The following is a 23,075-nucleotide window of genomic DNA, read 5'->3' as shown; positions in this document are numbered from 1 at the left end:
AATCCATCGCAAATAAAGTTATCAAAAACCAACAGGCACCAGTGAGAGTGGCGCATGAGTAATCCGAGCAGTCTTTATTTTAATGTAATAAACGATAGTAACTTTGAGTGGATAGTTCGTCGCAAACATGGAGCGTCAAGTTCATATAGACTTTGACTACGGGACATTACTCGCCTCGCTTTTTCTCTTTCTCTCTCTCGCTCCCAGGTCTCCCCTTGGAGATTCGGTAATCAAAGAACCAACTGGCACCAGTGAAAGTGGCGCGTGAGTAATCCGGGCAGTCCTTGTTTCGATGCAATTAACGATAATTAATTTCTGGTGGATAGTTTATCCCAAAAAGGACTCAACTAACCGCACACGCTTTATGCATCTGAACTTTGTTGAAATATGCTATCGAGTCTCGAATGGAGATGGCAACTTCGATAAAAAAATGTAGAGTATATGGTGCCTGAGCATATTGAAAAGAAATAAACCGTTGTTGCATGCTCCTTCGTGCAATTGAAGACAGAGGTAGACCATCTAGGGAAGTTGTTCGACCAATTCAGAGGTTTCGACAGAGGGCTAGCAGAGAAGTCAAAGGCCCGCCGGTTTTACACCAAAGCATTTGAGTCGAAAATTGGAAGAGTCAGGAGGGTTTCTGGTGAAGTTCAACTAAAAATTGAACACCTTGTGCAGATAATTAACATCGTTAACACAATCCACAACCCTAACAAATACGGAGCTGGGGGTGCCTCCTCTAGCACCCCTACCTCTGAAAAAACTATCCCTCCGGAAGGGAGAGGTGCTATCCCCCTCAGATAACACTCGAAGCAGGCTTGCGTCTTTACTGAATAAAATTGAGGAGGCAGACAAGGCCTTTGCTAATTCATTAAGAATACAAAAAGAGATGCGCGAGGACCTCCAAAAAGTGGAAGAGTACGTTGAGGGATTTGAGCAGTGTACGGAAGCTTTAGGGGGAGATGGTGGTAAAGAACTTGGGGACGAGGAGGAAGTAGTTGGTATAGATGAGGATGCATGCAGAGGGAGAATCCCTTCCTGGGGTCATAAGTTCGGCAATGAAGATTTTATCAGATCTTTCGCCATGCTTGGGTAACTTTCCCTTCCTCTGTTTTCAAAGTCCGAGTGTTTAATCAAGATTCGAATTGTTGCTAACACTACTTTCGGTATCAGTGGGAGAAATTAAAAGATAAATGTTTGTTGCTGTACCAAAGTAAAAAACGATCATGATCAGGTTCTCTCCCTAGCCCCCACATATCGATATAGCCAAGCTGATGCTAACTACATGTATATATATAGGAGATGTGGAGGAGTTACATGTACTTGGGTGATCGATATTTGAAAGGATTGGGGGAAATTTGCGAGTGCTACTGTACATGCAATTTATGCACAGATATCTAGATCTCTTGAGACTAGCCTAACGCCAGTCCCAAGTCGTCCATGCATAATGAGCAGCGGTTTCGAGTTATCGGTTTTTGAGATCTTCGAGGCTTTGCTCGGATACAGGGATGTAGGAGTGATTACATATATGCATGTATTAGGGCCCATTCGGCAACAAGACAAAACAGAGTTTTCAAGATCAATACATATACCTAACAAAAGGTCATTGAAACGGAGTTTTTAACCCTGTAAACGCCATTTTGGACTTTTGCTGAACGGGCTTTAAGTGTTGGTTAGGTCGTATCATCAAGATAACTACATAAACTCATTATTTTGACACAGTACTGATAACAGATAGCAAAGACTGCAAAAACAACATTGACTGGGTGCTGCAGCGTAATTAGAATTTTATACCGGAGACCTGCCCACCTACTCTATTGGTTTTCACTTTACTATTGCAAGGTCAAAACATATATGTAATGGAAGCCAAGTAGATGCACGCAACGCATCCCGCACCGGCTTAAGAACACCTCAATACTGAGATCCCTTCAATCACTACATGTATACTCACTCTAGACATGTACCTAAAATAACGCATAAATACAAGTGTACCTCATTATAAAAGTATTTATCCTACCTACATGTATCCACATTACTCCCTGAAGATATAATCAATTCTCAGAACTACATTGTACTTTAAGTAGACGTAGACTACTATTACCAACATTGAGATTCCTCGGGCTAATTACTTTCACTCTGTCTTTTGGACTGATCACTTAAGTATACATGTACTTAACCTTCAAGTATATAGGTTTTAAGAAGCATGCTTACTGGCCACGCGCGGTAAGCATGTGATGTCGTATCAGCTGCGATATATATAAGCAGGGCTGTGAGTATTTTCTACTACATGTACATGTACATATCTATATATGCTTTAACGCAAGGTGTAAGAGCTCTCTAGATCTATAGTAGATCTCCAGGCATACTGGGTTATCGTGTAAAAGTACGTGTATACATACCTCATATCCCCTGGATCGTAGATTTTGCCTGACTAGAGTCAGTGAAATCTGGCAAGTCTCAAAATACTGTAATTAGTGAAACATAGTGAATTAGGCTGCGCCTACAAGCCAATTACATACAGAAGGGTTTGATTTCTATATCCTGTTCTCAGACTCGTAGGGCTCTTCTCAGATATTGTGTTAATGTAGTTAGCAGTAGTGCATAAGTACTGTGAATTATAATTCACTGACTCGAGTCAGTCAAATCAACCAACTACGACGCAGGGGATAGTACTAGAACAGAAGTTTTGGTAATATACCCTTTTTACAGCCAAAGTAGCCATGTTTAGCTACCCAAAGCAACCACCCAAGCTCATCCAAAAAATTTCAAAGTTTTAAGGACAGTTGGAAATTATCTCAAGACGGAGCCCAAAGAATTCCAGAATTTTAAGTCCATCCTTCAGGTGTGTGCGATCTAACTTTTAAAGTCATGATTTGAGTCATATTTTTGATTTTGTATAGTTCTTATTCAGAAATTATGGGACAACGCTTCCGCTCCTCATCAACCGTGGCATCCGTGATTCATCAACCATGGCACCTCCCCACAATCCTTCCTCCAAACAACTCAATGCAAGTAGGCGAGAACTGTCAGAGGCTACCCGTTGGATGATCATTGGTGCCAGACAGTGTGGTGTCACAGTCCGACATATTTCCGAAGTTTTTGGTGTTCCAAAAAGCACTGTTCACAACATTTGGACTAGGTTCAACTGCATCGGCAGTATCACGGGGAATATAGGCGATAGACTGTGGTGCCAAGGAATACAACCGAGGTATTGACGTAGACGTGGACGTAGACGTAAAGGTATACTTTGACTATGGACTATGAGGTGGCTCTACCTGGTATGATAAACCGGTTGGAGCCCTATGACGTAGTGTGGACAAAGAATAGTATTCGTGGAATAAATACAGAGGTTACTTAAGGAAAGAAAAGAAGAAGGAAAACAGACAAAAGCACGAGACAATACCCCCTTATATATCCATCCATAATCCAACGATGACTAATACCTTCACGTAACAGAAACCAAAAGAACATAACAGAAATCGCCATTACAAATCCTAATTCCACTGCACAATACCTCCTTCCCTCGTTCCAGTTCATCACCTAGCCAGAAATACATAGCTGCCGTTACAGACCACGCCCCCCTCTAAGGCCTACTTCCTGGTAGGCTTAGGTTTCCCTGGATAACGCTCATGGAATCGTTTGACGATATCAGGTGAATGCTTAAGGTCGGATAGTGGTTGCCAGGAGGCTTCATCATATCCCATATATCGTACCAAATACTCAAATCTTCCTCTTCGTTTCCTCGAATCCAAAATATCTTCGACTTCCCATTCTTCCTCTCCTTCGATTTCAACCGGAGGTGGTGGTAATTGTTGTTGTCCCGGTAAAGGATCGTTCGCTTCGGGTGACAATAACGAAACATGAAATACTGGATGGATTTTCATTGACCGGGGAAGTTCCAATTCGTAAGTGTAGGGATTGACAATGCGCTTAACACTATAAGGTCCAATACGTTTCCAGTCGAATTTCTTGGAAGGTCGCTTGGTTAGAATATAACGGGTCGATAGGAAAACCTTATCCCCTAAATGGTATCGAGGAGCTGGAGTTCGATTTCTATTGGCTGATTCTTCTTGTATCCTTTGTGCCCGAAACATCTCTTCTCTTAGAAAATCCACTACATCCTTCATCTCTCTTGCAATACGGTTCGCTTGATCCTCCGCCGTTGTTCGACCATGTTCCAAAGGGCCAAAAGTCATTCTTGGATTTCTTCCTGAATTGGCATAGAATGGGGAGACCTTTGTTGTTTCGGAGGCATGATTGTTTGTCGCAAATTCAGCCATTGGTAACATTCGAGCCCAATCATCCTGTTGGTAGGAAACATAGCTTCGGAGGTACTGTTCCATTACGGCATTAATTCTTTCCGTTTGTCCATCTGTTTGAGGGTGGAATGCGGTAGAGAATTTTGGTGATATTTCCAATCGATCACAAAGCGACCTCCAGAATTCTGCAACGAACTGTGTTCCTCGATCGGATACAATAGTATCTGGTAATCCATGTAACTTCCAAACATTATCGATGTATAGCCTCGCTACTTCCTTTGAATCTGCCTCTTTAGTCGTCGGTATTAAATATCGCATCTTGGTTAATCTATCCACCACAACCAAGATTGCATTGTATCCATCGCTCTCAGGGAGATCAGTAACAAAATCCATTAATATATCCATCCATGGTCCCTCAGGTATCGACAAAGGGCGAAGTACTCCATAGGGTGCATTGCGTGGTGCCTTGCTACGGATACACACATTGCAATTCCTAACGTACTGATCGACATATTTTCGCATTTGTGGCCAATAATATTCTCGGTTTAGAAGTTCCAATGTCTTTGCTCTACCTGGATATCCTGCGGATGGTTTGTCATGGTATTCTTTTAAAAGCCTTAGTCGAAGGTCATCGTCGTCTGGTACATATAGCATGGCTCGATAAAGTAGCCGACCATTGTTATCTTCCGTACATTCGGCAAGCGAGATTTTGTTTGAGTGGCGAACGCCATTCCGAAGCATAGTAAGAATCTTATTTGGAAAACTATCGATTTGGTAAGCTTTTGAGAATAACTCCTCTATAGTGGATGCTCCTTCAGCGGATTTATTTGACAAAGAACCCGCGAACAAATTTAGCTTGGTATCCATATTTTTTCGCTTCAGAATCACTTGACTCTGATGCGTCAACCGTTCATCCCCCTCTTTAGGTAGGTCACCTGACCTCCTAGTCAATGCATCTGGTTTTGTTCCTTGTTTTCCTGGTCGAAATTGTATAACGAAATCGAAGCGTGAAAGAAATTCAGACCAACGGGCTTGTCGACGATTTAACAATTTTGTTGTCATAAAATATTCAAGATTCCGATGGTCGCTAAGAACTTCAATTGGAAATTGAGCTCCCTCCAGATGATGTTGCCATTCTTCGAAACATCGTATAATTGCTAAAAGTTCTTTATCATAGATTTCGTAGTTGCATTCTGCAGGAGAATGTTTCTTGGAAAAGAAAGCAACTGGATGTAGGATTCCTTCGTTGTCACGTTGAGATAGGATTCCTGCCGAAACATAGTCGGATGCATCGGTTTCTATTACAATTTTTCGATCCGGATTGAAATGAGCTAGTATTGGTGCTGTTGTAAACATCTTTTTTAAAGTTTGAAATGCTTCCTCCCTTTCATCTGTCCATTCAAATTTAACATTTTTCTTTGTTAAGGCTGTAAGCGGAGCAACAATTTTCGAATATCCCAAAATAAACCGTCGATAGAAATTTGCAAATCCTAGGAATACTTGAACATCACGAAGGTTTGTCGGTGTAGTCCATTCTAAAACATCGACAACTTTCTTTGGGTCCATTCTATTTCCATTCGGAGTAAGGATTAAACCAAGATATTTCGTTTCCTGAACCATAAATTCACATTTTTCAGGTCTAAGGTGAACATGGTTTTCATCAAGTACCCTTAGAACCTTTTGAATGTGTTCTTTATGTTCTGATAGAGTCTCGGAATAGATAAGGATATCGTCTAAGTATGCCGTTACGAATTGATCGAGGTAGGGTCGTAGAATATCATTGATCCAATGTTGAAATGTAGCAGGGGCATTAGCTAATCCAAACGGCATTACTGTATATTCGAAATGTCCATATCGAGTCCGGAATGCTGTTTTCCATTCATCTCCCTCCGCTATCCTGATTTGATTATATCCCCATCGTAAATCCAACTTAGTATAGTATCGTGCTCTTGACAGCTTAGCTAGGGTTTCTTTCAACAATAGTAATGGATATCGATTTTTGATTGTAATCGCATTTAAGCTTCGATAGTCAACACAGAGTCGAAGGGTTCCATCGTTTTTCTTTACGAATAGTATGGGTGCTCCTGCTGGTGATTCACTGGCTCGAATAAATCCTTTGGGTAGATTTTCATCAAGATATTCCCGTAGTGCTTTTAACTCAATCTGAGATAGCCCATATATGGGTCCATAGGGTGGTCGTTTGCCTTCTTCCAATACTATCTCGATGTCATGGGATGGTCGATGTGGTGGGAGAATTGAAGCTTCGTATTCTTTAAACATATGGAGGCGATGGTGAAATTCTTTCGGTAGCAATTGTTTAATATCGACAGTAGATTTTTCAGTGGCTGAAACAATGACTGTATGATGTTCCGGTAAGGGAATCGAAATGCCATGAACAATAACTGCAGTACCAGTGATTGAACAGTATTGACAACAACTTCGAGAGTCAAAAACAAGTAGATTTTCTTTCGGTCGGATCGTAATATCATGTCGTCGCATCCAAGGTATCCCCATCACAATCGGATAGTGTCCTAACTTCGTTACAAAACATGGCACAACTTCCCGATGACCATGAATGTCTAGCGAGACATCGACAATATGGGTAATTTTTCCTGATTTGATAGGCCTTCCATCTATAACGTCTACATGGCGAGGTATTTTAAGGGGGGTCATTGTAAGACTGTTGTGGCGTGCAAAAGATTCATCAATGAAAGCATATCCTGATGCTCCGGTATCAATAAGGGCGTAGGTAGGTATGAAAGACTTTTTATACTGTGAAATCGAACAAGTTACTACAAGTTGATTTCCATCCATTTCCTCCTCTGATACCGAAAAACCAGAAATACACATCCTAGAAAAATCCTTAAATGGTCCCTGGGCTAAGCCACTTAGTGCAGGGACAAATCTTTTGCCGACTCGTTATCACTTCCACCATTTTCTTCCACTGTCAACGCCGCTCCTCTCATCACAGGCCTCCTTGGTTGATTTCCAGTTGCCCTCGCTTGGGGGCAATCCCTAACCATATGCCCGACACCTCCGCAATAGAAACATCGGCCCTCAGCTAAGCGGGCGTTTCTTTCGGCAGGGGTAGGGCGACGACGTCCTCCAGACAGATCCATGGGTACATCACCTCCAGGACGGAACGAGGGGTGATTCTCAGTGGCAGGTGGGTTGGCAACAGGGGCAGCGGGGCGGGGAGTAGGAACAGGATTCGCTGGTGGGGGACGAGGGGCCGGAGTAGTAGCAGTAGCCCAAGGTTTTTTATTCCCTCGTTTAGCTTCTGCCGCTCGACGACGATTATCCAATCGTTGCAAAAGTGTCGCACAGGCATCTACCGTCGCAGGAGTGTCATGGTGTATCATTGATTCATCGAGTTCCCCGTTAATACCTTCCATCAAAGCCTCAATTCGAGAGACTTCATCCATACCCGACTCAGCAGTATACCGTTGAAATTCAGCGAAGTAGTCAGCGAAAGTTTGAGTGCGTTGTCTGATATTCCGGAGATTTCTCCTAGCTGTACTCATTCGATCGGGGTCCCCAAAAGCTGTATCCAGGACTTCATAAAAACGTGTCATAGAAGGTAAAGCAATGCCTTCTTCTCCCATGTACTGTAAGAACTGATTGACAGCAGCGCCTTCCAATCTGCTGAACGCATACGATAACTTAGACTGTAGTGTAGGATAGCGATCGGCATTTCCTAATAGCTTGAGTTTCATTTGTTGCTTGAATAAATGTAGCCTTTCTCGGTCACGATCCCCCCTGAACACGTCGGGGTCTGGGAGTTTCTCCGACCGATGGGTGGTACCTGTAACTGGTGGTGCTGGGGGTACAGGTGGAGCATTGTTTCCAATAGGTTCTTCGTCAGGGGTCACAACCTCAACAGCAGTGTGTTGAGCTCGGGCAGCAGTAAGATCTCGTTCAAACATTCTTCTTGCCCTCTCAGCCTCCGCTTCTACCTCTTGTAAATCCATTGCATATTGAGTAAGACCATTTTGACACTGTTGAAGAAGCGCATAGGCTTCGGCTCCGACAACGTTATCGACCTGTGGATGCGCTTGAAAAAATCTTTGGAGGTTATCGTTGAGTTGTTGATAATCGACATGGACATGTTCCGACATTGTAGACTATAGTGTTGTATTGGTTGGCGATAGAGGACGCAACCTACGTATCACGGGGAATATAGGCGATAGACTGTGGTGCCAAGGAATACAACCGAGGTATTGACGTAGACGTGGACGTAGACGTAAAGGTATACTTTGACTATGGACTATGAGGTGGCTCTACCTGGTATGATAAACCTGTTGGAGCCCTATGACGTAGTGTGGACAAAGAATAGTATTCGTGGAATAAATACAGAGGTTACGTAAGGAAAGAAAAGAAGAAGGAAAACAGACAAAAGCACGAGACAACACCCCCTTATATATCCATCCATAATCCAACGATGACTAATACCTTCACGTAACAGAAACCAAAAGAACATAACAGAAATCGCCATTACAAATCCTAATTCCACTGCACAATACCTCCTTCCCTCGTTCCAGTTCATCACTTAGCCAGAAATACATAGCTGCCGTTACAGGCAGTGTCTAACCCCAACATGTAGGGAGGCCCAGGAAGACTACTGAGCGTGATGATAGACGTCTTTATCTATCTACCCGGCGGGATTGCAGTCTCTCCTATAAGGAGCTTCGTCAACAATTTGGCCTCAATATCTCGGTTAGCACCATCAAGCGGAGACTCAACAAATTCGGAATTCACAAGTATATTAAAGCCAAAAGTCCCCTCTTAACACCATTACAGGCTCGGGTACGACTGCTATGGTGTATTCGCCATCGAGATTGGACGGTCGCGCATTGGCGACGCGTAATTTGGAGCGACGAATGCAGTGTTGAGAGACAGTCAAATCCGTTAGTTGAGTGGGTGTTCCGAAGTGCAAAGGAAAGATGGCTATGGGAATGTGTCAAGGGGGTGGCAAAGTCTGGAACAGTGAAAAAGATGATATGGGGGTGTTTTGCAGGTGGTCTCAAAGGCACGTGTGGAGGTATGAGGGTGGACATGGGGGAGAGTGTGACGGCAGAAGTCTATATCAGAACATTTGACTTCTACCTATTAGATTTTGTACAGGAACTGCGGGAAAGAGGCATAGATCCAATATTTATGCAAGATAATGCTAGAGTTCATAAGGCCGGAATTACTAAGGACTGGTTGTTGGAGAAAAATGTTGAAATTCTAGAAGGCTGGCCCCCATACTCACCAGATCTCAACCCTATCGAGCATGTATGGGTACAGCTAAAGACACTCTATCACAAACACTACCAACACCTAGCAGATGATACCTGAGGCCCAGAGGTTCTAAGACCTCTAATGGAAGATGCTTTAATTCACTGTTGGGAGTTAATGCCTGAGAGATTGTTTGAGGCCTTGGTAGAAGGGATGCCAAGAAGGATTGAAGCTGTAATCCAGGCAAGAGGGTGGTATACAAAGTATTAGACATAACAGATTTCATTATTATATACTAGACAATGTAATTACAAAAGGCCGCTTCTTAATAGCTTCATTTGATGGAGTTCTATGTGGGTTCATGGTGCTCTAGTCCTGGTTCGGGGCCGTTGCCATGAGGCTTGTCCCGTGATTTTTGAGCTCGAGCTGTACATAGTTGCAACGGCAACCCAAAGTTACCAAAACTTCTGTACCCTGACTGTATGTATGTAACTGCTCCTACAAAGTTCATATTTGATGGCATAGAAGCATGGAAGAGAGATATCGATATGCTCGGTAGGATTAGTGGAAAAGAAATAATCAATGCTTGGTCGATCGTCTTCCCTCGTTCTCACCCATAATCCCATACACCAATCCGCGCCAACATTTAAAGGAAGCCAATCCCATTCATAGCAATGAATACAACAAGTAACCTAAATGTATGCAGCATTCTTATTTATATCAGAGAGTTGAGAACCAGAAGGTGGGCCATCTCGTTATAATTCCTCGCTTTTTATCATGCGAAAATGTGAAGATTGATAATTACGTACACATCTACCAGTAGTAAAGGCTGGAAAACTCGTGCAGACTAACGAATGAAATACTCGCCTCAAAGAGAGAACCACGTACTGTAAAAAGACCAGCATGATGGTAACTCTGAGCTGGCACAATCAAGAAAACGAAAATGAAGAATAACAATGACTGAATTACTTGTCGACTGCTTCTTCCGTTGTAGCGGGGAGCTTCGGCAAGAGTGAGAATACAACACGTCCTTCCTTGTCGTCTCTGACAGCCACAAGGCCCACCTTCGTATCTGCAAATGCCCTAGTTCTCTCCGGTCCATCGAGTGTGCAACCTCCAGGCTCCATTAAGAGTGTCGAAACGTAGCCCAGAACATTGGGGCCTACACACTTCCACCTGAGGACCGTGCCGATAATGGCTGTGGTGAGAAGCAAACAGCTTGTTGCCATGAGTGTTGCCATCGCCCAGACCTTTCGAACGTACCTGTCCACGGTCAGCTCGATAGTTGTGTTTGTGTTTGTGGTTTTGAATAAGTCTGAGTAGTCAAAATTAGGATCAGTGACGACAATGTGGGCTATATCATCCTTGGTCTTGGAATCAACCAAGATGTTTGGCGAAAGTACGGCGTTCCAATAGGTGTTGAACAATAACCCGAACCTAGAGGCGAAAACATCTCTGGGTAGCTGAGATATATCCCGGCTATACTCGAAGAAGGACCCCACTTTCGATGGATCGTTGAGAAAATATTCGGTCAACGTTCCACTCCAGAGTGCGTCGGTATTGATAGTTGTAATATCGATTCCTCTGTGAGTTAATTCTTTCGCAATAAAGCTCATATGACCCTGATTATCCAGAGCGGTATATTCCGGAGGTTTGTGAAGTAATGTGGATTTCCGGATTCCTGTGGTCTAAGAATAGTTTAGAATCTTTATGTTCGGGGGTTTAAGGACCTTGAAAGAATATACTAACCTCGCAGAGATCATAATAGCATTCAACCCACAATTCAACGTATGATTGAGTCACAGAACAATTCGTCATCGCACTTTTGTATACAACTGTATCGTCCTCGTCTTCTGGCACACCATAATTCGAGACAAACGTTATGTATCTTGGTTGTAGACCCGGTGTCGAGACTCTATCGAGCGGAGTGGAGGTGTCCAAAACAAAGGTTGTATTGGGAGAAGGCGAAGTCCTGTTGTAAAGATAACCAGAACTATTTTCTTGCTGGCTATGTTCAGGGTCTACTATCGAAATATTTGAACAATCAAAAACAAAATAATTTGTCTCCAAGCTGAAAATGGTCATCAGTACCGATAATGATTTGTTTGTCCATTCATCGCTCAAGTTCAACTTTGGGAGGCCAATAACTGGAATGCCGATAAGTGATACATATGAGATATTGTTATCAATGCCGTATGCATCCACGGATATCCACCCGTCCTCTTCGATCCTAGAAGAGTTGAATGATTCTAACATCGGAACCTATGTTAATTAGTATAGGATCATGTAGAACTACATATTTAAAGAATGAGAAAACAAAGTTCTAATATCGTACCTTTATATTTCCCCATAGATCTCTGCTTTCAGTGCGATATACTGGTGGTGAGAGCAGACTAAAATCATAGAGAGTGTTATATATATCACGTACTCCAGTTTTATCATCTCCTGTCATGAAAATCGTGCTATTTTCCATATCCAAATAGGTGATATTACCAGGACTCTCAGTAGTCACTTGGTTTATGTCGACCAGTCTCAAACAAGCCTGTGCTGCGATAGGAGAAAGCAACCAAAACACAAGGAGCCCAAAGCCGAGAAGGAAGTCGTTAGAAAAGCCAAGGGTGGAAATCTGAGTGCTTATTGTACTACCCAAAGTCTGGCTTCCCATCAAGAGCTCTCTGATATTTCTAATTAGTATTTCTTGCTATCTGTTAACTCAATTCTTGACCAACTCACAGTTCACGAAGCGTTGTTCCCCGTTCCGCTCTCCATCTCGCGATTGATCTTATAGCCATCCCAAGCACAGAAGCAAAAAGGATAGGAAATATAGTACTCCCCTATTCTCTATCAGCTGCGGTATACTCTAAAGTTGATGAAGGAGCGAGTACTTACATATTTTGCCAATTGTTGTAGCTTTTCACCCCACTTAGACAATTGCTTACCATCTAGACTATTCGCACAAAATGCCAAAATGATAAAAAGAAGCGGGACAAGAGTTACGATGGCCTCGAACGAGATAACAGCAATCCTTTTCGGTAGTGACCTTTGTCCTGGAATCTTCGCAGAGGCTGAAGGTAGAAGACCATCAGATGTTGAGGCAAGAAATTGGCTTTCCGGCAGCTCCCTGGGCTCTTGCGACTCCGGACTGGAAGTCATGATGTTATCACGATCTGTGCTTAACGCTGGCTGACTAGTTGCCCTGAACGATCGTCTGAACGGAATGGATTGTAGACCCAAAGTTATGGTTGGAGTGAGTAGGTAAGGACTGGCGAGTTGCATGGGCATACTATGCGTACTACATGGGTGTCGAACTAGTAAAAGGTACCAATGTGGCAACGCACTATACAGCCTCTAATTGATGGATGAATGCCGAAAAACTAATTCTAGGCCCTCACCAATGTTCTCTTTAATTTAGGAAGATCTAGAGTTTATCGGTTGTGTGGTTCTTCGGAATAAGGATTTAGCTCTGTAGACAGTTTTTAGCTGTACAGCTGTACGGACGGTTTTCCTAGATCGACACCCACATGCAGACGTACGGGCTCACGGGGGTATGGCGACCACAGGGGCGGGGGATATTTGGTTTGTTTCCATCCATGATAAATCCACAGGATCGACAGCTAAATTTATAATAGGTAAATTCGAAATATCGCATGGAACCTCGAACAATTCATCGTCTTGAATTATGTCTACATGTATTAAACCGGTTTGAGCATTCTCCGGTGTTGCAATTGGAAAATTGCCACACCTGCGTGGTCACCCCGTGAGGTACATGTATGTATGTCTACTTACATAAGCGCAACAGGTCGAGTGCTGTCTGGTGACGATATTCACGCATAACATGAGTAACAAACGTTTTGCCATCTATCGAAGCTCAAATTACTTATTCAACTTGATAATGCATTTCCTGGGTATCCCACTTCACTGGCACATTACCTTTCATATACCTATAGCAATAATGTCCGGATCCTCATCGGTCAATGTGCCTAAAATGGGACCTGCTTTCTACCGTATCCCCGGTATAAGCTCCCTTTATAGAATTTTTTTTGTGTGCCCATCTCAAACTGCTAAAAGAGCCCACAGGAGTGCTACAACGAGAGGATAATGCAGAAAAAGGGGGGGAAAGTGGTTCTCCATAGATAAGGGTTCAAAATTTGACTTGACATTAAAACTATTCATGGGTACTCATGCCCCGCATTCTACATACAGAAGTACATCTCTCATCAGGTATCATCTCATCTCCATCATTTATCGTACACCTCCCCTCTAATTACCAGGCCACCAAGTGTAGTTTCCAGTCTCCTCCGGCGAATCCCATACGAGCGCATTACTGCTGTTGGCTGGCCTCTCGGGGAAGGCATTCTTCAACCCAGTCCATACCTTCACCTTGGAGAAGGTAACCTCTCCCTTTCCTTCACCAGTCCACATTCCCAAGCCAGTGGAATCCACTCTAGCGGGGTACACGCGTGAAGTGATGCCGACACGCTCGTTGGCAAAGACCTCGATCATGGAGTTGTCAACAAAGATGTCCAAGACAAGCTTCTCCCTCTTCCCATTAGAGTAGTCAAGGAGGAAAAGAGGTGCAACATTGGCGTAGGTGTTCACATATGACGAGTTGAGAGTTGATGATCCCTCACGGATAACCCTGATCTCTTTCGCAGCGGGATCGTAGACAATAAGGGTCTCCTCCTCGCCATCGGGAGAGCGGAGAACTGAAAAGCCAACGGGAGTTGTGGTGTTTTGTGGGATAGTGATCTCGGCATGGATGTTGGCAGAGAGGTTGCTTGTAATGGCCTTGTAGGTGTTGGGAGCTACGCTTGTGGCATTGACAGACGCTTTGGTAGCACCTTCACGGAGCGACTCAACGACCTCGGGGGCGGGCTGCATTCCCATCGTCTTGATCTGCCAGGTGCCATCGGCCTTGCGCTCTGAGGTCCAGGACCCCTTTGTGGTGAGGACGCCGGCAGTGTTCTTGAGACCGCTGTAGACCTTGACGTACAATTGACGGGGCAAGGTCATTACTCCCTGCCAGCCCTGTGCAGTCTTTGCGACTGTCAGATCCTCTTCCTTTGCCCAACCCCACGCAATACGTCTCTTGTTAGGAGCATCCCAGAACGAGTTCCAGGCGTACGATAGACCCCAGTCAAGAACACCTGAGGAAAGGACCTCGCTGTGTGCAGATCCGTTGTTAGAGCGGGTGAGGGCTACCTCTGACCAGAGAGCCCACTGGGAAGAGGGGTGCTTTGTGGTTTCACCACCCTCAGTTCCCATAATGACAAAGTGGTGAGTAGTCTCGCTATCACCTCCGTGCTTGCCAGACTCGGTAAGAGAAAAGGCACCGGCGACCTCGAGGTTGTACCCGAAGGAGCCAGAGTAAACCTCGCTCCAGCTCTCGTTTCCACTACGGGCAAAGATAGGGCCAAGGTAGCGCCAGTCTGTCAAATCGTCGGCTGGGGCATAGTAGAGTGGCAGTCGTCCTCCGGCGCCCTTGATTCCTGAGCCGAGAACAGTGTAGAAGTTACCGAGCGATGCGTTCCCGAAAAGTATATCATCCATCTCGGGCCACTTCTCGTAGATGGGGTCGCGGAACCCGGTGATGTCCAAATTTGGAGGGGGCTGAGGAATAACGGGGTTGACGCCCTTTCCTTCGAACTTTGTGAATGTCATAGCACCATCAACGGAGACAGCCAAAGTCTGGGTCTCGGTGGGGTAGATGTACGGAAGCCTCCAGTTGGTGGGAAGGTGCTGTACGGAGGTGTAGAAAATAGCCATGATGGTCTTGTCTGTAGGTCCGCTGGTAAAGTTCAGTCCAGGAAGGCCGTAGGACTGGTTCGCCGGCAAGAACTGGGCTGATCCAGAGAAGACACCAAGATGGTCGAGGGTGCCTTTGGGACCAGTACCAAGACTCTGGGCTTTGTCGTCTTCCCAACCGCGAACATCAGTCCAGGTGACCATGTCCTTGGAGACGGCGTGACCCCAGGAGATGTTACCCCAGTTGATGTGGTGAGGGTTCCATTGATACATCTTGGGAACTGTTAGCTAGTTGCTCTCTCGACCATCTACGGGGAGATCAATTACCAAGTGGTACAATCCGGTCGCGGGATCATAGGATGGCGCACAAGGATCGTTCATCCATGAGTGAGGTCCCTATGAGTTATTCGGTTAATATTGAACGTAAAAATTCCGTATCGCCAGTAAAGATTACCATGAAATGCGAAGTTGGCCTCCATCTCGTAAACAAAGTGTTGTTTCCCGCCGTCGTGATATCCACATCCGCCAGATTCGCGGTGGACAAGTTTTGGGCACTCGCCGCTCCGGCGAGCAAGGAAGCTAGGGCGAAGGAGTATTTCATCTTGTTGAGTTCTCCAGATCAAGGCGATGCTACTGACCACTGCCGAGCATCTCGAGGGCAGAACCAAGTGCCTTTATACCCCCTTCGCCCCCATCCTGTACCCTATGAGGGAATTGTGGAGCATGGCGGGGTGAACTCTGGGGAGAGGCTTTTTACGCCGGTGATCATTGCGGAGGTTTGCTGGTGAGGTAGCTCTGTACATACAAGCTAAACCTGGTAGTCGCGGAAAAATCCGTGCTTGGGCTCCTTGTCAGTTTTTCCGGTGCATGGAAAACCGGGAAAGGTTGGCGTGCCAAGTGCCCCAAGCAGCAGGATCATGGCATGATTCTGCGGTGGCGATGTCTCATTACTCTAGGATTCTCTACTTGTGCACTGCTCTGGATGCTCTCTGCCTAATTTTGGAGTGGAAGGTTAGTTTTCTGAATAACTAACCTGGTCTCTCCAGCTAGAAAAGGTGGAACAGAAAGGGAAGAACCACCACCGTTGCAACACTCGCCCCAGGGTTCGGTAAGGCAATTCAGGAACAGCAATTGTTCCCCTGACTAATGCACTTATGATAGTAGCTTATCGGATAAATCAATAGCAAAACCCCGCCAAAGTGGGTCGGGGAGGTGGGTTAATTAACCAGTTCAGCCAGGCATCATTTTTGTGGGGTGGTGGTGGGTGGTTGGGTGTGACGTACTATCCCAGCTAGTGAGTGTGGAGGAAAATTGCGGGGACACTAAAAACACCAAACGGCGTGAAGGCCGACTTTTGAGAGCGAAAAAAAGTATTGAGGGGGGGCGGGAGAGGGAAAAAGGGAAAAATCGATGCATCTTGGCCTTGATCAAATTTCCGGCCGGCCGGGGCTATGATACTCCTATCCTGTTGTAGTGCTTTCTGGGCTCTCTGGGTGAGGACTGCGACGATGCAATTGAGCAATTGAGCTATATATCTATCTTCTAGAGCTTCCATCGCATGTCTCAGGGACGGGAGGAAGGCGACATGACAGTTATCGGTGAGTGTGCTCTTCTGCAGAGTAACAGCTTCTTACGAGCCAGCTTCCGTTTGGTCTGCTACATATCTCCAGAAATTGAGGATCAAGGGAGCTTAAATAAACCGAACTACACCATAGCGGCATCCAGTCTGCGCTTTCTGGAGAATCTCCCTTATATGCACCATGAGGCTGAGTATTTACTTCAGCTAATTGATAATAGATATTTCGCGTCTCTAGAGACCCATACCCAGTCCTGGATATGGGTATGGGGTTATCGGGGAGCATGTTCTTGTGGCCCTTTGAAGTGGCTTGAAGTGACGAGTCCGCCCAGCTGGACTATTCTGATTGGGGTCACTTCGGGATAACTAGCCTGGGGAACCTGGCACGGCTTGGCGTTTCTCGGAAAAACTGGGTGGAATCACGTGTAGGTGCGGTGTGGAACTGTAGCAAGCTACATGTAAGTACCAATATCGCAATTAAGAAATAGTGAATTGAGACTGACTTGCGTGTGTCAATTGAGGTCTTTGTTTCTTGGTTGTGGTCATATAAACGTCCCGGCCACACTCTGCGACGGTTCAAGGCCTACAGGCGGATATTCCGAGCGCCAGTCTGAACCACCGACTCCTAGCTACATACATACATGTATGTAGTATTATCACGACAACACTTCTGAACGCCGGAACGCCGCATTACCTACTAGCACCAACAGCCAGTGTAAACAACTGCACACATACCTGTCCATCAAGCGTGAGAACGCACAGCCCAGAAACGTCTGTCTAGACCCCCGACACCGCAGTCATGGGATTCACATATCCCAATAAACGCAGCGCCACAATATTCACATTGGGAGACAAAAGCCACCAGATCCCCGATCTGATAACGCGCCATCGACACCATGAGGAACACACCTACTCTAGCCTGGACGACCCTGCATAATGGAGCTTTCTTTTTTCTCCCATTGGACAACTGGTATAGCAAGCGGCCATATATCTCTCCCTGCAGCCATCTGGAACCCCATAGATGGGGGATCAAGTTGGTCATACCCATTTCCAAGAGCATCACACGATAATGTCGTGCCGGGCTGCACCTCCCTACCCTGGCGGGACAGCAAAAGTGAAGTACGGGTGGACCAAACCTGGGGGAATGTGAATGGGGAAGACAGTGGGGGAGAGGAGTACGTACCGGCTCGGCTGGGCTGGGCTTCATGCTAAATAACTATCGAGGCTCGGTACCTCCTCGATGAAGGGTTGCGGCTCAGGCGGCTGGCAGCATATGCCTTTATTGATGCTGTCGCGGGAGCCCTTACTATACTTTACTCCGGCTACATACTCCCTGTCTTTCTACTCTCGAGTACTAGAGAAAAGCAAACATACTCTACTCGATTCTACATTCACAAACGTAGGACGTCACGTCATGCAAAGCCGTTGCACTCTGACTCTAGAAAATGTGCCTTTTCTTTTTCTTTTTCTACTTCTCCCCTTCCGCCCTACACACAGATTTCCGCGGCCCTCTTCTGCGCGGCGACGCGGGTCCCCCGCCAAGAATGCGACGTGTCGAGTGATACCACATGAACGTTACCGGTCTACGGTACCTACCTACCTGCTCTAGAGTACACTGCGAGTCTACGGGCCAACCGGCGCACCGGAATGTTCTGAGCTACTCTTGAAAACCGGGACGTCGGCGGCGGCGGCGGCGGCCTGAATGGAAATGCCAGATTTGGGGAGTAGCGAGAGAGCGCACAAGACTAATACCTGTACTGTAGAGTATATGGAGAGCTAAGAAGTAATGGATCATGAAGCCTTAAAAAGTAAAGAGAAGAGAAGAGAAGAGAGAAGGGAAAGAATAAAAAGCAAGCCCGCACGTAAATGACCAAATGCTACAGGCACAACGACAAGTGAACCAGTCAGTGGAAGGAGACCCCATATTTGATATCATGGATCATAAGCTACATGCACGTCATCGCACTTGAGAAGAGCACTAGAGTACTCACAGCACTACAGCACAGCACAGCACACACCGCACATACAACAAGCAGCAGTGATGGATGATGGAACGAAGGGGGAAAAGACATAAACATAGAAAAAGGAAAGAATAAATAAATAGATAAAAAACAAAAAAACAAAAAATAACAAAAACGAGGTACTCCGGAAACTAAACACAAAAATCCAAACCCAAAAGTACTAGACTAGCCCCCCACCCTCTCCAGTTAAAAAAACAAAAACACTCATACATCCCAACCCATGCATCACGACTTTTAATTTTTGACTCTTTTTTTTCTTCCCCTTCCCCACGCCTTCCCCGCGCCTTCCGCCTCGCCCCGCCTCACGCCCAATTCCCAAACCCATCCAGCCCGCCAAACGGCCCCGGCCCGCTAGCCGCCTGGACATTCCCCGCGCCCTCCCCCTGCGACACATCCGACCGCGGCGTCGCGCCCGTGCCCACGGCGGCACTAGCAAGGCCCCAGTCGATGCCCATTCCGACACCCAGTTCGCTCGCGAGCTCCGTCTGGTCGCGGTACCACCAGTCTTGGCTGAAGCCTTCTGCATTCTCCGGTGTACTTGCGCTGGCCGAGCTGGGTGAGGGCGCGTTGAAGGTCATGTATGGCTGCTGGAGGGGCGCAAAGAACGGCTGCTGCTGCTGCTGTTGCTGCTGTTGCGGGGGGCTGAGGAACGAGGACGGTGATGATGCGCTTGTTGGGACAGCGGTTGCAGCGGTGGTGGTCTGCGGCGCTTGTTGTTGCTGCTGCTGCGGGAAGTATGGTTGGAACTGCGTCTGCTGCGGGTGTGCGGGGGAGGATGCGGAGGGCGAGCCGGCGGACGTGGACGACGTGTTATAGATGTTGATCATACTCGGCGGCGGGCTGCTCGCGCTCGCGCTCGCCGGCGACATAGCCGGGTTCGGGGAGCTCTTCTTGGTCCTCTCGAGTTTGCGGCCGAGTACGCGCTCGACCTCTGCACCGAGGCCGAAGCGGCGCCCCTCGACCCAGCAGCGGCGGAGGACGCCTTCGGCTTCCTCGGGGAGCTCGATTCGCCATCGCTTTACGAGGATGCCGACGATGATGAGGGCGCGTTTGGCGACGAGCCAGAATTCGCCGATCTCTTCGAGGGACTTGAGGCCTTGGACTATGTCCCGCTTTGCGGTCTTCTGGCCGAGGTTGAGGAGGTGGATGGTACATGCGGAGTGGATGAAGTAGCCGGCGACGTTGCAGATTTGTCGTAGGCCGTAACGGCGTTTGTAGAAGCGGAGGTATTTCGACATTGTAGTGGCTGCGCCTAGGCACGCTTTCCGGGGGTCGAGATGGGAGAGTGTGGACGTTGTGGCGGCAGAGAACTTCAGGAATGGCCGGAAGAGGTGGATGTAGAGCGTCTGGTGGAACATGTGCATCAGCAGCACACTGGGAAGACTGCCTTCTTTTGCTTCCAACTCTGGGGGCAGCTTTTTGCGCCATTCTTCAAGACGTGTGAACAGTTCGCCGAGCTTTTTGAATTCTCCAAGAGCGCTGTGTTTGCCTTGCTGTAAGACCTTGGCGATAGTGGCAGATGCATCGATGGAGGTTGCACCACCGGCGCTTGTGCTGCCGGGGGTGGGGTTGTAGAAGGAGAGGAGGATATCATTGCTGATTTCACAGAGCATAGTAATGCGGAGTGCGACAGCGCGTATGCGGGAGGGCTGCGGGTTGGCCATAGAGAGCCCAGTGTCGGTGTACGGATGCCAATTGTCTGAATCTTCGCTGGGGAAAACATCAGGTTTGGGGACCGTCACCATCGAGGAAGGCAGTTGTGGCATCCGGCCCATGTAATTGCTCCAACACCTGTGATTATTAGTGAATTGGTAAATGTTCGGATGAAAGGTCCCCCTTACTTGTCGAATAGATAGCACCCCCAGAATGTCACCCGCCGAGCGTCCACTTCCTCATCGGTAATTCTGCTGGAGCCGGTGCCCACACCTTCTTTCAGAGAGTTAGGATCTAGATGCAGTCCTAGGTCCATGGCCATCCTGAAGCTCATGCCGGAATACACCCATCCCTTTGACTCTCGTCCACAGCCAGCTTCCCGAACACTCATCAACGCGAGTGCTTGTACCGTTGTCAATCGCGGATTTTCATGCTCGTCGTTCTCGAGAATTAGTCGTTTTGCCTCCTTAAAGAAATGGTCGCCGGCTGTTGATGAATCATTCGGATTTGCCCGCGAACCTGGTACGGAAGTAAAGTGACATCCAAGGGTTAGCATAGCATTGACGAGCAACGGTGTACAATATACCGTCCCCGACTGCGAAGACCCCCGCATCCCGTGCACAAACTCTTTGTAAAACAAGTCCTTGCTGAGTGTCGTGAAGTATGGATAATGCCAAGCAAAATACATGGTGACCAGATGATTGATAAGCTCCGGATCGTCCGTAACTTTTGTCCATGTCGTGATGGGGTTCTTCTCGTATATGTCCAGGCCGTTCTTCTTTCGATCCTCCTCTTCGTCTTCATCCTCATTGCGCCCTGTCGGCACGAACATCAAGTTGCTCGTAGCCCCAATGAACCTAACCTGACCATCCTCGATGCGCAATTGCCCCAGCTTGCCACTCAGCTCTGCCTCCAGACTCGCCGGGTTTTCCCCTTCACCACTCGCACCCGCGGCATCAAAGCTCCCGCTTTCCGGTGACTCCCCTTCCGCATCGTTTGCAGCATCCGCGACTATCGCCTCGGCGAGGTCCTCGAGTGAGTCACAGGTCCGAATCTGCCGCACAAGCTCGTACACGCGGTCCTCGGGGTAGTTTAGTATTGCCTCAATCAGCGTTTGTAGAGTGCTGTTCTGGTTCTTGAGATTATCGATGTCGGCCTTGTAGACGCCCTTGCGGCGGTGGTCTGAATTGGGATCGTACACGCACTCGGTATGGTAGACGGAGGCGCACGCGGCGCAGGCCGGGGTGTTCCCATCGCACTGTATATCCACTTGTTAGGGCTGGAAGGGCGAGAAGAAGAGAGGAGAGGGGAGTAGAGAGGGGAGTTGCAGCTTATTATAGTGACAAAGCAAGGGGCGTACCTTGGACTTCCTTCTCCGACACGCGATGCAGGCGTTACTGACGCAGCGGCGTTTCAGCGGCCGTGTCGAGCTGCTATCACCTGCAAGCTTCTTATCGCGGCGGGCATTGGTGGCCCCAGTGCCAGTGACGGTGACGGTTCCAGTGCCAGTGCTCGTACCCGTGCTGCCCGTTCCCGTCGCATTTCCGGCCCCATGAACCATTCTTTAACGGTCTCGCTCTCTATCTCTCTCTCTGGCTCTATCTGTCGTTGACCCTTTCACTTCTCTTTCTCTCTTTCCTATTCCTGATATCTGCGCTATCAGCAGGGGACGGGGGGCCTAACGAGGATCTCCGGATACTCCGGGGAGTTTTTTTCGTGGTTTGTGGTTGGTGGTTGTTGTGGTGGTGGGGCGACGGCGGCGGCGGATTTTGGAGGGAAGGGATGTTTGTGTTATCGCGGGATTCTGAGACGTTTTGTTGATCTCACTCGCGTGGTTATCGCGTGGCCCTGCTGCTCTCTGATCTGCACCTCTCTCTTTTTCTCTTCCTTTGTCTCTCTCTATCACTGTGATATTTCTCTCTCTCTTTCTCTCTTTCTCTCACTCTCTCACCCTCACTCGCTCACTCTCTCACTCTCTTTTTTTTCTGCCCTAGCACACCCCTTGGAAAAGAATTAAGGATGCAACGGAGCACGACGTACAGCACAGGCAGAAAGTCAGATTGGTGAAAATATCTAGATCGGCCCGCCTTAAGATTCAGGGAGAATAATTCCCCGGAGAAGTCGACATGGAATCGCCCGGCAAGAAAAATAAATACAGGTGGAGATGAAGAAGAATATAAGGATCACGAAGAGGGGAGCGAACGACAGAGCTAGAAAAGAAAAAAGGGAAGAGAGAAGAAAAAAATAAAAAAGAGAGACGACTGGATGGATGGTCCGTCAAGTCTCCCTCCCAGCTGGATGGATGATGATACATAGTTCTTTTTTTTTTTTTTTTTTTTTTCCTTGCTTTGCTTTTCTTTTGATCTTCGTCAACCAGAAAGGAAAATGGGAATATTACAAATTTCGTCGCCTCTCGACCTTGTCCTCCTCTTTCTTTGCCATCCCCGTTACTCTCACAGCTCAAACCTCTCACCTCCTCACCTCTCACCAGATCTCCTGCAGCAGAAAAAGAAAAGGCCCCTAACACCAGGATTGGCCCTCTGCACAGCGGTTTACAAACTCTTCACTGCTCGTACACACGTGAGCATGAGGCTGGCATTGCAA

At 47.0% G+C, this 23,075-nt stretch overlaps 5 protein-coding genes across 5 annotated transcripts; all 5 read right to left on the bottom strand.

Moving 5' to 3' along the window:
* Positions 1-3,587: 3,587 nt before the first annotated feature.
* Positions 3,588-7,070, bottom strand: H6S33_007890 (uncharacterized protein; the record flags this gene model as incomplete). Its single annotated transcript, XM_044839253.1, has 1 exon — positions 3,588-7,070. The coding sequence occupies one exon, from the start codon at positions 7,068-7,070 to the stop codon at positions 3,588-3,590; it is 3,483 nt and encodes a 1,160-aa protein (XP_044688763.1).
* A 74-nt stretch (positions 7,071-7,144) lies between these two features.
* On the bottom strand, positions 7,145-8,374 carry H6S33_007889 (uncharacterized protein; the record flags this gene model as incomplete). The annotated part of the gene is made up of 1 exon (XM_044839252.1): positions 7,145-8,374. One exon carries the CDS (start codon positions 8,372-8,374, stop codon positions 7,145-7,147), a length of 1,230 nt encoding a protein of 409 aa, XP_044688762.1.
* Positions 8,375-10,441: 2,067 nt separating this feature from the next.
* On the bottom strand, positions 10,442-12,629 carry H6S33_007888 (uncharacterized protein; the record flags this gene model as incomplete). Its single annotated transcript, XM_044839251.1, has 5 exons — positions 10,442-11,164; positions 11,226-11,738; positions 11,812-12,151; positions 12,210-12,310; positions 12,366-12,629. The coding sequence occupies 5 exons, from the start codon at positions 12,627-12,629 to the stop codon at positions 10,442-10,444; spliced, it is 1,941 nt and encodes a 646-aa protein (XP_044688761.1).
* A 1,107-nt stretch (positions 12,630-13,736) lies between these two features.
* H6S33_007887 (uncharacterized protein) lies at positions 13,737-15,822 on the bottom strand (the record flags this gene model as incomplete). The annotated part of the gene is made up of 3 exons (XM_044839250.1): positions 13,737-15,494; positions 15,549-15,617; positions 15,676-15,822. The coding sequence occupies 3 exons, from the start codon at positions 15,820-15,822 to the stop codon at positions 13,737-13,739; spliced, it is 1,974 nt and encodes a 657-aa protein (XP_044688760.1).
* Positions 15,823-19,120: 3,298 nt separating this feature from the next.
* Positions 19,121-22,032, bottom strand: H6S33_007886 (uncharacterized protein; the record flags this gene model as incomplete). The annotated part of the gene is made up of 3 exons (XM_044839247.1): positions 19,121-20,609; positions 20,660-21,729; positions 21,832-22,032. The coding sequence occupies 3 exons, from the start codon at positions 22,030-22,032 to the stop codon at positions 19,121-19,123; spliced, it is 2,760 nt and encodes a 919-aa protein (XP_044688759.1).
* Between the last annotated feature and the right edge of the window lie 1,043 nt (positions 22,033-23,075).

Source organism: Morchella sextelata (genome assembly GCF_020137385.1).
Source record: "Morchella sextelata strain SCLS chromosome Unknown scls_24, whole genome shotgun sequence".
In the NCBI taxonomy this organism is placed as follows: Eukaryota; Fungi; Ascomycota; class Pezizomycetes; order Pezizales; family Morchellaceae; genus Morchella; species Morchella sextelata.
Note: the sequence above shows the minus strand (reverse complement) of the source record. Positions and strands in the feature narration are given on the sequence as shown.